The sequence below is a fragment of the Bos indicus genome, chromosome 27, assembly GCF_029378745.1.
Source record: "Bos indicus isolate NIAB-ARS_2022 breed Sahiwal x Tharparkar chromosome 27, NIAB-ARS_B.indTharparkar_mat_pri_1.0, whole genome shotgun sequence".
Taxonomy (NCBI): domain Eukaryota; kingdom Metazoa; phylum Chordata; class Mammalia; order Artiodactyla; family Bovidae; genus Bos; species Bos indicus.
In genome coordinates, this window is record NC_091786.1 from 32208125 (window position 1) to 32221231 (window position 13107).

The following is a 13107-nucleotide window of genomic DNA, read 5'->3' on the forward strand; positions in this document are numbered from 1 at the left end:
AAACACACCATGCCACTGTGTACACACACACACCCCACCACCATGTCCTGTGCATATACACACTCGGCTGATAGCACTTCTTTCAGAGGACAGTGATACTTTGACAATATTTAACGACAAACGTCAGGAAGTGGAAAAATATCATTGGTGATGACAGCTTAATCAGACTAAGTCAACAATGTGAATGAACTTCAACTTGGAAACTGTGATCTTGTTTACCACGTATCTATGGGCATATAGTGTGAGTGTGTGATATGAACAAAACCCTTCCTTCTTTGTTCCTTCCTTCCTTCTCCCCTACCTCCCTCTTTTCCTTCCCGCTTCCCTTCCTTCCTTTATCTGCCTGTTTCCTCCTTTTCTTTAGAATCAATGCCATTCATAAAAAGAACTCTACTAGCTAAGCACTACTTTTCACAGTACGATCCCACTACCTTATGGAGTTCTTAAAGATGGCATCAAGTCTGTATTATCTTAAAATAAGACTATAAAAAACTAAGTGACTTGGAAGATCCCACATAGTAACTTAACAGAAGGGCTGGGTTTGGAGCTCAGAGCTTCGGACTCCTAGAACAGAGTTCTTTATCATGCTGCCCTCTGCTAGCCAGCGAGCTTAATGACAGCCTTTTGTGAAAATTATAGGTAAACTGAAGAGAAGGCAATCTGCCCATGGCAGCCTTTCTAGGAAAAGCTATCGCTATCAGTTGCTACAGGTAGCTGAGTCAAGGCGGGCCCCAAAGGACAACAGCATGAAGATGACTCATCTTCACAATAACTGGGGGGAACTAGCCCCTCTGCCGGGCACTGAAATTTTGCCCACTACTCGTGCACACTGAAAGGCATGACATTTCTTACACCTTTGAAAACACCAGAGGAAATAAAAGCTATTGCTCTCATTTTGAACTCTACCTGTACTGGACCAAAGGGTCTGGGGACAGGGCAGGGATAAAAGCAAGAAAGGAGAGGGCCCCATAAAAGAAGGGATGGGGGGAATGAGTTCCTGAGCTAAAAAGCAACCAACCAGTGTTCCCCCTCACAAAGTTGCCTCCTGCAACTCCTGTACTCTGCCTTTCTGATTGAGAGGATACACAAAAATCTTGAAGTCCTCCTCTCCTCTGTTCCTCTGAGGTTACTGAGACTGTGGTATCACTCAGGAGAAGAGTCAGCCTGTGGATTCAGGCGTGGTTCAAGGTCATCTCACTCAAAAAAAAAAGTTCTCCTAAAGTTGCTTGCACAAACCAGATAGATGGCCAGTTGACCGTGGCCACGAAGGATGCAGTTTTCTCAAGGTCATGGAGAAAATCAGTAAGAGCATCCCATCTAGAATCCCGGTCTTCCAAAGACCCACGTCCTGGACCTTCTGCTCATTCAGTTGCATCCTGTGAGTCAGCACCTCACTGGTTACCAGACCCCTTCACTGTTGCTGCACGAGGAGGTTAAGACCCTGACGCACTGAACTCTAATTCCTGGAATCGTTACCGTGTGATCATGACATCACAGAGGAGGCCGCCGGACAGTTCTGTCTCAAGATGTTTGTAACCAAGCCAAAGGATGAACTTGAGGAAAGCATGGAGAAATTGTCTTGTACAACTGAGATCCAGGCAGTGTTTATTCTTTCCTCCATTGTAATCTTCTTCTGTGGATTCCTCATCTTATTCATATCCAGGTTCATCGGGAGGAATTTTAAAAAATGGAAAAAGAGCAAGGGAATTTTCCTGGTCAGTTCCCCTGTTACAAAGATCAGAGACAGGTTTGGCTTGAGTTTGTGTTTAGAAGACCACAAAGGCATCACCCAGTTTTCCTGGGCCAAGAGCTGTGGTGGAGTGACTTAGAAAGGTGTCCACCCCGCTCAGGGGGCAGGACCCCAGGCCTTCATTCCAAAGGGCACAGCTACAAGACCTGGCCTCCTCTCCCACCTCTGGGAGAAGCAATGCCTCATGTGGATGATGCGGAATGTTAGCTCTGGAAACAGAGGTCACTAATTTGAAAAAAACATCTACTAACACTGAGTCCCTGGTAGCTCAGAAGGTAAAGAATCTGACTGCAATGCAGGAGAACTGGGTTCGATCCCTGGGTTGGGAAGATTCCCCTGGAGGAAGGAATGGCTACTCACTGCAGTATTCTGGCCTGGAGAATTTCAAGGACAGAGGAGCCTGGGGGGCTGCAGGCCGTGGGGTCGCAAAGAGTCAGACATGGCCGGGTGACTGAGCATCCACAGCACTATGTCTGTGCCTCTGTTTCAAATTTTAAAATGACAGTCGTGTTAGGTACGATGAGGGAGGCAGAAGAGACGCCGGGGTCAATCTCACTTTCCCGGATCGTTCGTGCAAGAGGTTCAGGTACTCAGAAGTATACACTGCCTTTCATACATGTTAAAACAACCCAAGGAACTATACACACGCACCCACAGAAACCCATGCACACGTGGCACGGGTCATCCAGCCGCAAATGCAGAGACACTTTTTTATGCCCAAACAAGCTTTGCAAGGGTGGGCGCTGCTGAATAACAGCTGGAAAATGATGATGGTAAAGAGGTATCTTATCCAGGGAAAGCTCTGCTTAAGAGACTGTTGTTCTTCTTCTTCAACCACTAAGCCGTGTCCAACTCCTTGCAACCCCATGGACTATAGCCTGCTAGGCTCCTCTGTCCATAGGGATTTTTCAAGCAAGTATTCCAGGTTAGGTTGCCACTTCCCTTCTCCAGTGATCTTCCCAACCCAGGGATCAAACCATTGTCTCCTGCATTGACAGGCAGATTCTTTACCATGGCCCCATCAGGGAAGCTGGCTTAAAGGAATAGAAACACTCAAATGCTACATAATGGCTATTCTAGTACCAGTGGTTGAATGCTCTCAGTTATTTTCCCCCAGCTTCATTTCTCTGATTTCCAGAATAGAACACATTTCAATTGTGTTTTGCAATTAATCCTGAACAGTTCCTTGAAGCACTGACTCTTGATGCTAAACACTGACATAAAAGAATTTATAACTTGGTAATTTTTTCAGGGCATTGGCAGTGTCATTACATGAAATTCAGGTGTCTGCTTTTGAGAAGTGTCCAATATGGAAGTTTACAGATTTTTTTTTTTTTGCTAAATGAGTTTGCTGTGTGCTCAGTCGTGTTCAACTCTTGGTGACCTTATGGACTTGCAGTCTACCCAGACTCCTCTGTCCATGGGATTTTCCTGGCAGGAACACTGGAGTGGGTTGCCATTTCCTCCTCAAGGGGATCTTCCCCATCCAGAGATCGAACCCAAGTTTTGCCTGTCTCCTGCATTGCAGGCAGATTCTTTACCACTGAGTTCCCAGGGAAGCCCCAGTGCTATTACTAATTATTTCTAGATTAAAAACAACAAGCAGTGGCATTACAACTGGGAGAAGAATCCTGGGTTCTAACTGCTTAATGACACTAATGGGAAGCACAAATGGGTAGTGGATATAGTGAACCTGCCTTCTATCTTTATTTTATTTTTTTAGTGCACAACTGAATTGGTAGAATTATTTAGTCTCCTTAGATTTCTGCTTCCAGAAGTGTATCTTCTCCCCCATTATATTCGTTTTTCTGTGGTTTACAAAAATGTGGGAACCCATTTGTCTACAAACATTTGCTGTATTTTTCATGTCTTTCTTTTGATATAATTTATGTCTGCCTTCCAGTCCAGAGGTACCTTTCATTTCAGATAGGAAGAAGATGTTGCAAAATGTTCACCAGTGGGGTCTTAGCAACCAACAGACTGTGCTGTTCTTTTAAATCCTGAGGAGAGAGTTTGATAACAATTGAATGACTTCTTAATAATTTGTTAGATCTAATTGAATTGAGAGTGTTGTATTTTTCTCTAAGCCTTTGGGAATGTTGGCCTAATGCAAAAATGCCACAAAGCTAGGTACTGTGGAAAATTGTTTTAAAAAAATTATTTGGAGAGTCATAATTTTCTCCTTAAATGTGCATTTTAAAAGATTTACTACATTCATATGTACAATTTTATTATATCTTAGGGCCAATTTGTTTTCCCACAGAAGGCACCTCAGTTTTATAATGGAATTCAAATGAGTGTTCCACATTCATGCCATTGAATATCTTTAAAAAAAAAAATCGATGTCCAGACAACTTCCCAGGAAGGCACAGGATGAGTCATAGGCATTAGAGGCAATCGTTGATGGAGATATGAACTCTATCAAATAGTCATTTAATGAAACTTCTTACCATTCAGAAAACATAGATAGAGAAATTATATCATTTCAAAAGCCTGGCTCCACATGAAATGAGCTTTTCTAAAACTCAGAGGTCTTAGTCCACATGGTGAGGTCAATGCCCATTCATGTGTGCCTTTCTGGGGACTAGTTCAAGACTAACAGACCCAGCGGCTAATTCAGCCTCCAGCCTGTTTTCATTGCCTGCCCACGAGTATGTCATTTAAATTTGCTATACCTCAGTTTCCTTATTTAATTTTGTGATACCTTAGTTTCCTTCAGTATAAAATGGATTCAATCAGACTTACTTTGTCTACCTCATAAGATTATTATAAATTTCAAATAGAGTCATCCCTTGGTATCAGCCACGGGTTGGTTGCAGGACGTCCCCCCATACCAAAATCTGAGGGTGCTCAAGTCCCTTATATAAAAGGGCATAGTACTTGCACCTTCCTTGGGCATGTCTCCAGTACACTTCAAATCACTTCTAGATGAGTTATAATACCAAATACAATGTAAATGCTGTGTGACTAGAGGCCCAAACCCCGCAAATCCAAGCTTTGTCTTCTGGAACTTTCTAGAATTGTTTTTCCAACTATTTTCCATCTGATGTTGGTTGAATCCGCAGATGCGGAACCCAAAGATTGTATAATAAGTAAAGGCATTTTATAAATGTGAGGGAGGATCATAGTTTCAACAGGATAGGATACCAGATAAGGAATTAAAATCAATATAAAATGCCTAAACATTTTCCTCTTCTTTCTTGCTCAAAAAAAAAAAAAAAAAAGCAGATACTTAAGTAACCACCTAGAAATCCACGTGTAATCTTTGTTCTTTGTCCATGTATCTTGATGGAAAAGGATAAGACACTTATTCCCAGAGCAGAAGGAAGCTCTTTTCTCCCAACCCTGATCATTACGACAGAGTCAGTGTGAAGGATGTGAGACAAACATGGCAAAGACTGCAGGGGTTGGAATGAAACTACTGCAGAAGAGCAGTAAAATGCAAACCGAGTCAGATTCATCCGTGAAATATGGAAGAGGGGACTTTAAGTTTCCTGGGGTGGGACAAGGTGGAGAGATTCTGGCTGATGTCACAGCAGAAGATGCCATCAACCACTCATGAAGCCCATGACCTCTTCTGAGACCCAGCTCACTCTCCATTTCTTTCTCTTGCTTCTAGGAATTTAATTCAGGTAACATGAGACGTAAACATTCAAGAAGTCTCACCTTCCAGAGCCACTTTCGTGATCGTATAGAAATGCTGCTCTCGGCACAGACCTTGGTGGGACAGGTATTGGTGAGTACGTTTCCAGTGACCACTTGCTAAAAGACTTTAGCCATGACTGTGATGCATGGTCCACGTAAAGGCATCTGCTGTGCCCTGGCGGCCTTTCCCAAAACATCACTACCTCCCAACGGCTGTCTCCCTGCATCTGTGGTCTCCAACTTACGCTTCTGCTTGCTTTTTCCTTTGGAGTGAAGAGACTCATTTGGCATTGCGTTTTCTATTTGTTGTCAGTCTATCCCCCAGAAGAAAAACTTTATTAGGGCAAAGGTTGTGTGCATTCTGTTCTTGTATGTAGATGGTTTGTTCTCTTTGTAATGTAGATCGATGCCGGGCATATAGCTGATGCTCAAATAATGTTGGTTTGTAGTGGATTCTCTGCTCTGTAGGGGACAGGTATTTCCCCCTCCTTTGATGCTAACAGCTTCCTTTCTTCAGCGTTGACATATATACACTACCATATGTAAAACAGATAGCTAGTGGGAGGCTGCTGTATAGCACAAGGGGTTCAGCTCAGTGCTCTGTGATGACCAGGAGGGGTGGGATGGAGGGGTGGCTGGGACGGAGGCTGAAGAGGGAGGGATGTATGTATGCTAATAGCTGATTAATGTTGTTGTACAGCAGAAACCAACACAACATTGTATAGCTATTGTCCTCCAATTAAAAGTAAATTTTCAAAAGCTAGTCTTTTTTGCCTCTGAATATTTATCATTTACTTCCTATTTTCACCCAGGTAAACTCTGATGCATTAAAATTCAATCCAGGCATCATCCCATCAGGGAAATTTTACCTTATCTCCCTAGCTCTCTTGGTAAAGACTCTGCCTGCAGTGCAGGAGACCTGGGTTCAATTCCTGGGTCAGGAAGATCCCCTGGAGAAGGAAATGGCAACCCACTCCAGTATTCTTGCCTGGAAAAGCCTATGGACAGAGGAGCCTGGTGGCTACAGTCCAGGGGTCACAAAGAGTCAGACACGACTTAGCAACTAAACAGCAACCACCATATTAAGCTAAGAGTCCCCACCTCTAGGTTTCTATCATTTCCACTGTTCTTAAAATTATCTGTGCATAAGCCTGTCTCCCCGCACTGCTCCATGCGCTCCTTGAGAGAAAAAGACCATGTCAGGGGGATGGGGGGAAGTTTATACCCCATTGTCTGGAAATAGCAGACGCCCTGTAAATGAATATCACCCTGATCATCATTTCAGTAGTATTGTTTGATCTGAAACATTCAAAATCAGAATCTGTAATGTGAGGGTGTGCTGCCATCACGTGGTAACACAGTGGAAGGAGATGTATGTGAACCAACAACGATCGTCTTTTGTGATTCATACATCGCTCTTTTCTAGAAAACTCAATGTTACTTAATTCAGATCTAACAGCTTTTAAAACTTAAAGTACATAAATAAAATTGCGTTGATGAACTCTGCAGTGAATACTGAGTCATCTGAGAATGTGCCTCTCCTTTTTTTTCTGGTCTCTTTTTTGAAATCCTTAACCCCAACACCTGTTAAAGAAGGATTTTCTGGTTCTTTTTTTAAAATTTTATCACGGATTTGTTGGTTAGATCTCTTCAAGTGTTCAAATCATGTTAGATTATATGTGGACAATGTTGGGACTAAAGTAGTCAAGGTGACTGGGGTGAGGCAAAAGAGAACTCTACACCGTCTACCATATAAGCACTGCGTATACAGAGTGGGTGGCAAGGAGTAAGTGTTGAGTACATGCCAATATATAGTACTTCTTTAATGATGGAAAAATTGTTCTTTTGATCTGACATGGGTTATGATTAAATAGTTGGAAAACAGGAAGCAGAATAGTCTGGCACTGAAAGACAGAATTGAGAGTCTCTGTGAGGGTTCCAAGCAAGTGTGTATGAAAGGATGGGGGGCGGGGAATGGCTCCTTCCTTCCACCCACCCTTCCTTTGTAATTTCCTTTCTTCCTTCTTTCCACAAATATTTATTGTTTGCAACTACATGCGAAGCATATATTCTAGACATGGTGAAAAATGCAGGCGAGAGTCTTACACTTATGGGACTGAAATTCTCGTGGAGGTAGAAATGATAAATATGTACATAAACAGAAAGGATAAATTCAGATGGTTACCAGTGAGAGAATGATGAGGGGTATGTTTGAGAATTTTGGTGGTTTTGGAGTTAGACCACATTAGATGCAGTGATCTGAGAGGAAATCTCTGAAAAGGTAAGATTTGAGCTGAGACCTGAAGAATCAGAAGAATAAAGAGATTAAAGAGCAGAAGGAACAAGTTTCCTGTTTGAGAGAAGAGACTTGTGGAAGTAAGGGCTCAAATTACGGTAAATGCCAAATGGGGTTCCTGTGTCAGAGGCCAGGAGGTAGGAGAACAGTGAGGTCTGAGTAGAGATGGGAGGGCCCTGCAATGCGTAGGTTGCTCAAATGGAAGGATTTATTCTGATGCAACAGGGAGTCATTGAGGAGTTTTTAAGAAGCATGGGTTGACACAGTCTAATTATGTTTTAGAAATTCAAGAGGCACTAAAGTTTGAAAATAAAGGAACTGTCAAAGGCAAACTAGTTTGTTTCATGATATACGTGTGTGTGTGTGTGTGTGTGTGTGTGTTAATCACTCAGTTGTGTCCAACTCTTTGTGCCCCCATGGACTGCAGCATGCCAGGCCTCCCTGGCCATCACCAACTCCCGGAGCTTACCCAAACTCATGTCCATTGAGTTGGTGATGCCATCCAACCATCTCATCCTCTGTCGTCTCCTTCTCCTCCTGCTCTCAATCTTTCCTAGCATCAGGGTCTTTTCAAATGAGTCAGCTCTTCGCATCATGTGGCCAATCCTTACCTATTGGTTAAGGTGATAGAAGCTGCATTTTGTCCAGGGGCAGAAGAGGCTCTGCCCTCCCCCTACTACCTGTGGTACCCAGCCCGGGTAGAGGTGGCCTTGGCCATCTTGTATGCATCACGCTTCCTTTAGATCATCACTGCGGCTCCCAGAAGCCTCCAGCAGCAACCGTGACACTCCTCAGACAACACCATCCACAGGTACTTTTTCCTCTCGAGGCCAGGAAGCCACCACACTGGTCAGCTCGTATCACAGGGGCCTGGTAGGAATGGGCACCTTTGAGGACGGGTCCCTGCCCATCCCAGGCTCAGTTTCTCAGTGCCCCATGCAAGAGAGTGCAGGAATGGAGTTTGATGTCTCTCTGTTCCTCTGCAGAAACAGTGTGGAACTTCTCAGACTGCTTCCTTTCCACACCTTCATCATTCTGTCCCGGGGTCCTGGCCAATAACTTCAGTTCAGTTCAGTCACTCAGTCGTGTCCAACTCTTTGTGACCCCATGGACTGCAGCACGCCAGGCTTCCCTGTCCATCACCAACTCTCAGAGTTCACTCAAACTCATGGCCATCAAGTTGGTGATGCCATCCAACCATCTCATCCTCTGTCATCCCCTTCTCCTCCCACCTTCAATCTTTCCCAGCATCAGGGTCTTTTCCAATGAGTTGGTTCTTTGCATCAGGTGGCCAAAGTTTTGGAGTTTCAGCTTCAGTATCTATCCTTCCAATGAATATTCAGGACTGATTTCCTTTAGGATAGACTGGGTGGATCTCCTTGCAGTCCAAGGGACTCTCAAGAGTCTTCTCCAACACCACAGTTTAAAAGCATCAATTCTTCAGCGCTCAGCCATACATGACTACTGGAAAAACCATAGTTTTGACTAGATGGACCTTTGTTGGCAAAGTAATGTCTCTGCTTTTTAATATGCTGTCTAGGTTGGTCATAGTTTTTCTTCCAAGGAGCAAGTGTCTTTTAATTTCATGGCTGCAGTCACCATCTGCAGTGATTTTTGAAGCCAAAAAATGTCTCTCACTGTTTTCATTGTTTTCCCATCTATTTGCCATGAAATGATGGGACCAGATGCCATGATCTTAGTTTTGTGAATGCTGAATTTTAAGCCAACTTTTTCACTCTCCTCTTTCACTTTCATCAAGAGACTCTTTAGTTTTTCTTCACTTTCTGCCATAAGGGTGGTGTCATCTGCACATCTGAGGTTATTGATATTTCTCTCAGCAATCTAGATTCCAGCTTGTGCTTCTTCCAGCCCAGCGTTTCTCATTATGTACTCTGCATATGAGTTAAATAAGCAGGGTGACAATATACAGCCTTGACGTATTCCTTTTCCTATTTGGAACCAGTCTGTTGTTCTATGTCCAGTTCTAACTGCTGCTTCCTGACCTGCATACAGGTTTCTCAAGAGGCAGGTCAGGTGGTCTGGTGTTCCCATCTCTTTCAGAATTTTCCACAGTTTATTGTGATCCACACAGTCAAAGGCTTTCGCATAGTCAAGAAAGCAGAAATAGATGTTTTTCTGGAATTCTCTGCTTTTTCGATGATCCAGAAGATGTTGGCAATTTGATCTCTGGTTCTTCTGCCTTTTCTAAAACCAGCTTGAACATCTGGAAGTTCACGGTTCACGTATTCCACAGTTCGTTTCCTCCTAAATCATCATGTTGGTCAATTTCCTGATCACTGGGCTTATTTTCGTCACTGGAGCAGCTTGGATGAGCTTGGTTTTCCCGAGCTCGTGCTCACACCTCCTCCCCAGTCGGCTCTGCCGTGGGCCACCAGTCGTCTTTCTTGTCAACCTGGAGATCCCTGAACCGTGAACCTTGGCGGCCTCATCTGGCCGGGCGCAGCCTAGAAGCCACATCACGGTACTGCGCATGCCCAGCTCAGTCCCACTGCGCCTGCGCAGCCTGCACCTGGCCAGTCATCTGGGCTGAGTGCTTTTCAACAGGTTATTCAGTTGAATTTCATTTATAAAAACTTCTTCCTCCGAGCACGTCTTTGGTCACATCTCATAGGCCTTGGCAAGTGATATTCTGGTTTTTAAAAATGCCTGATCGTCTTTAAGTTGTTTTCAGTTTTAATTTTGATTTCCTGTTGGATTCCTATTCTATTGAGAAGCGTGCGTGCTTTTGTTTCCTTAGGAATGGAAAACTCTCTTTTCTATTTTGGTGGAATTGATGGACCAAGAATATCACTGCCTTTATGATCTCTAGTTGATGAAATTTATGGGGAAATTCTTTGTTACCTAGTACATGGTCAATTTTTATTACTGTGTAATGGACTTTTGAGAGAATGTTTATGGTTTGACATATAGGCACTATAATTATATGTATTTTCCCTACCCTTAATTAATTGCTGACTGCTTGAAAAGGGCATGTCAAAATTTTTCATTCATGATTTTATAGTTTTATCAAATATCTTGCATTTCTATCAGATTTAGATATTTTATATAGCATCAATTGATGCATAGTTACCTATTGTATATCCATGGTTGATAGTGCATTTTACTAATATGAAATATCCATTTTTGTCACATTGACTAGGTGTTTTTTGTCACATTGAGTGGGGATTTTTTGTAGTTTTTTTTTTTTTTTTTTAACTCCTGGCATGTTTTGGGATATAATATTAGCATGTAACATTGCTTTCTTTTTATTCATACTTGATTGGGATGTCTTTGCCCAGCGTCTTTCAGTCTTTATGTCTTATTTCCTCTTATGTGTCTCTTTAAATATCATGTAGCTGGATTTTTGTGTTTATTGATTTAAGAATACATTTATTTGTTAATTTACCAGGAGGATTTAATTATTTTCCTTTATGGTGATCTGTTTTGTTGGTCTTTATAATATTTAGAGATTGAATTTACTGCATAATAGGCTATCTAAATATCTGTGGCTTAAGCAAACAAACGGGAGTTCTGTTAGTAAGAAAAGGGAGAGTGGGTGTTGGATAAACAACTAAAACCTTTGTAACGTATTTGTTCCTTACTGGGGAGGCAAAATGACATGGTGATTGAGAATTTTGAAAGATGTGAACTTAAAACATTGGCTTCTGCACTTCATCTTGAGCAGATTAATTTTTCCCAAACTGAACTTCTTTCATATAATGTGAATCAGATCAGATCAGATCAGTCGCTCAGTCATGTCCCACTCTTTGTGACCCCATGAATCGAAGCACGCCAGGCCTCCCTGTCCATCAACAACTCCCGGAGTTCACCTAGACTCATGTCCATCGAGTCAGTGATGCCATCCAGCCATCTCATCCCCCTTCTCCTCCTGCCCCCAATCCCTCCCAGCATCAGAGTCTTTTCCAATGAGTCAACTCTTCACATGAGGTGGCCAAAGTACTGGAGTTTCAGCTTTAGCATCATTCCTTCCAAAGAAATCCCAGGGTTGATCTCCTTCAGAATGGACTGGTTGGATCTCCTTGCAGTCCAAGGGACTCTCAAGAGTCTTCTCCAAAACCACAGTTCAAAAGCATCAATTCTTCAGCACTCAGCCTTCTTCACAGTCCAACTCTCACATCCATACATGACCACAGGAAAAACCATAGCCTTGACTATAAACTTCCTTAAAATGCTGCAGGGAGTATTGTAAACCCTTCATTCAGTTAAGTTCAGTTGCTCAGTCGTGTCTGACTCTGCGACCCCATGGACTGCAGCACACCAGGCTTCCCCGTCCATCATCAACTCCAGGAGTTTCCCAAACTCATGTCCATTGAGTTGGTGATGCCATCCAAACATTTCATCCTCTGTCGTCCCCTTCTCCTCCTGCCTCTGATCTTTCCCAGCATCAAGGTCGTGGGTGTACTAAATACTGACAATTGGATGATATCTACATTCCTTATTTGTTGAGGTGAGTGAAATTTGCTCAGTCGTATCCAATTCTGCGACCCCATGGACTATACAGTCCATGGAATTCTCTAGGCCAGAATGCTGGAGTAGGTAGCCTGTCCCTTCTCCAGTGGATGTTAGTGACCCAGGAATCAAACCGGGGTCTCCTGCATTGCAGGTGGATTTTTTACCAACTGGTCCTCATTTGTTGGTTTTTATTAATTTTATTTCTTTTGCATTTTGGGGGTAATATGAATGGCATTTATTTTAAAAGTCAAATTTTTCCAAAACTTAATTAGAAGAGTACTGCTGTTTTTCGGAGAAGGCAATGGCACCCCACTCCAGTACTCTTGCCTGGAAAATCCCATGGATGGAAGAGCCTGGTAGGCTGCAGTCCATGGGGTCGCTAAGAGTCAGACACGACTGAGTGACTTCACTTTCACTTTTCACTTTCATGCATTGGAGAAGCAAATAGCAACCCACTCCAGTGTTATTGCCTGGAGAATCCCAGGGATGGAGGAGCCTGGTGGGCTTCCGTCTATGGGGTCGCACAGAGTCGGACACGACTGAAGCAACTTAGCAGCAGCAGTACTGTTTTTATAATTTTGCAAATGTCTTTACTGTCTGGTCTAGTTCAAGACAGCTAGAATCTTAAATTTGTTTCTACAGGCAGTATGTTGTTTTGAAACATGCCAAGAAAACCCAGCTTCATGTAGGTCTGTAGTTAGAAAATAAATGCTGCTGCTGCTGCTAAGTCGCTTCAGTCGTGTCCGACTCTGTGCGACCCCATGGATCACAGCCCACCAGGCTCCCCTGTCCCTGGGATTCTCCAGGCAAGAACACTGCAGTGGGTTGCCATTTCCTTCTCCAAAACATGAAAGTGAAAAGTGAAAGTGAAGTTGCTCAGTCATGTCCGACTTAGCGACCCCATGGACTGCAGCCCACCAGGCTCCTCCATCCATGGGGATCT

At 43.2% G+C, this 13107-nt stretch overlaps 1 protein-coding gene across 1 annotated transcript in view; it reads left to right on the forward strand.

The window, feature by feature from the left end:
* The first annotated feature begins 1490 nt into the window (after nucleotides 1–1490).
* The window catches only part of LOC109553264 (potassium channel subfamily U member 1), a 61768-nt gene continuing 50151 nt past the window's right edge, over nucleotides 1491–13107 (forward strand). The window contains exons 1-2 of the mRNA XM_070781617.1: nucleotides 1491–1715; nucleotides 5370–5486. Of these exons, the coding sequence (XP_070637718.1) occupies nucleotides 1527–1715; nucleotides 5370–5486 (306 nt within the window). The 5' untranslated portion in view covers nucleotides 1491–1526. The remainder of the gene's footprint in view (nucleotides 1716–5369; nucleotides 5487–13107) is intronic.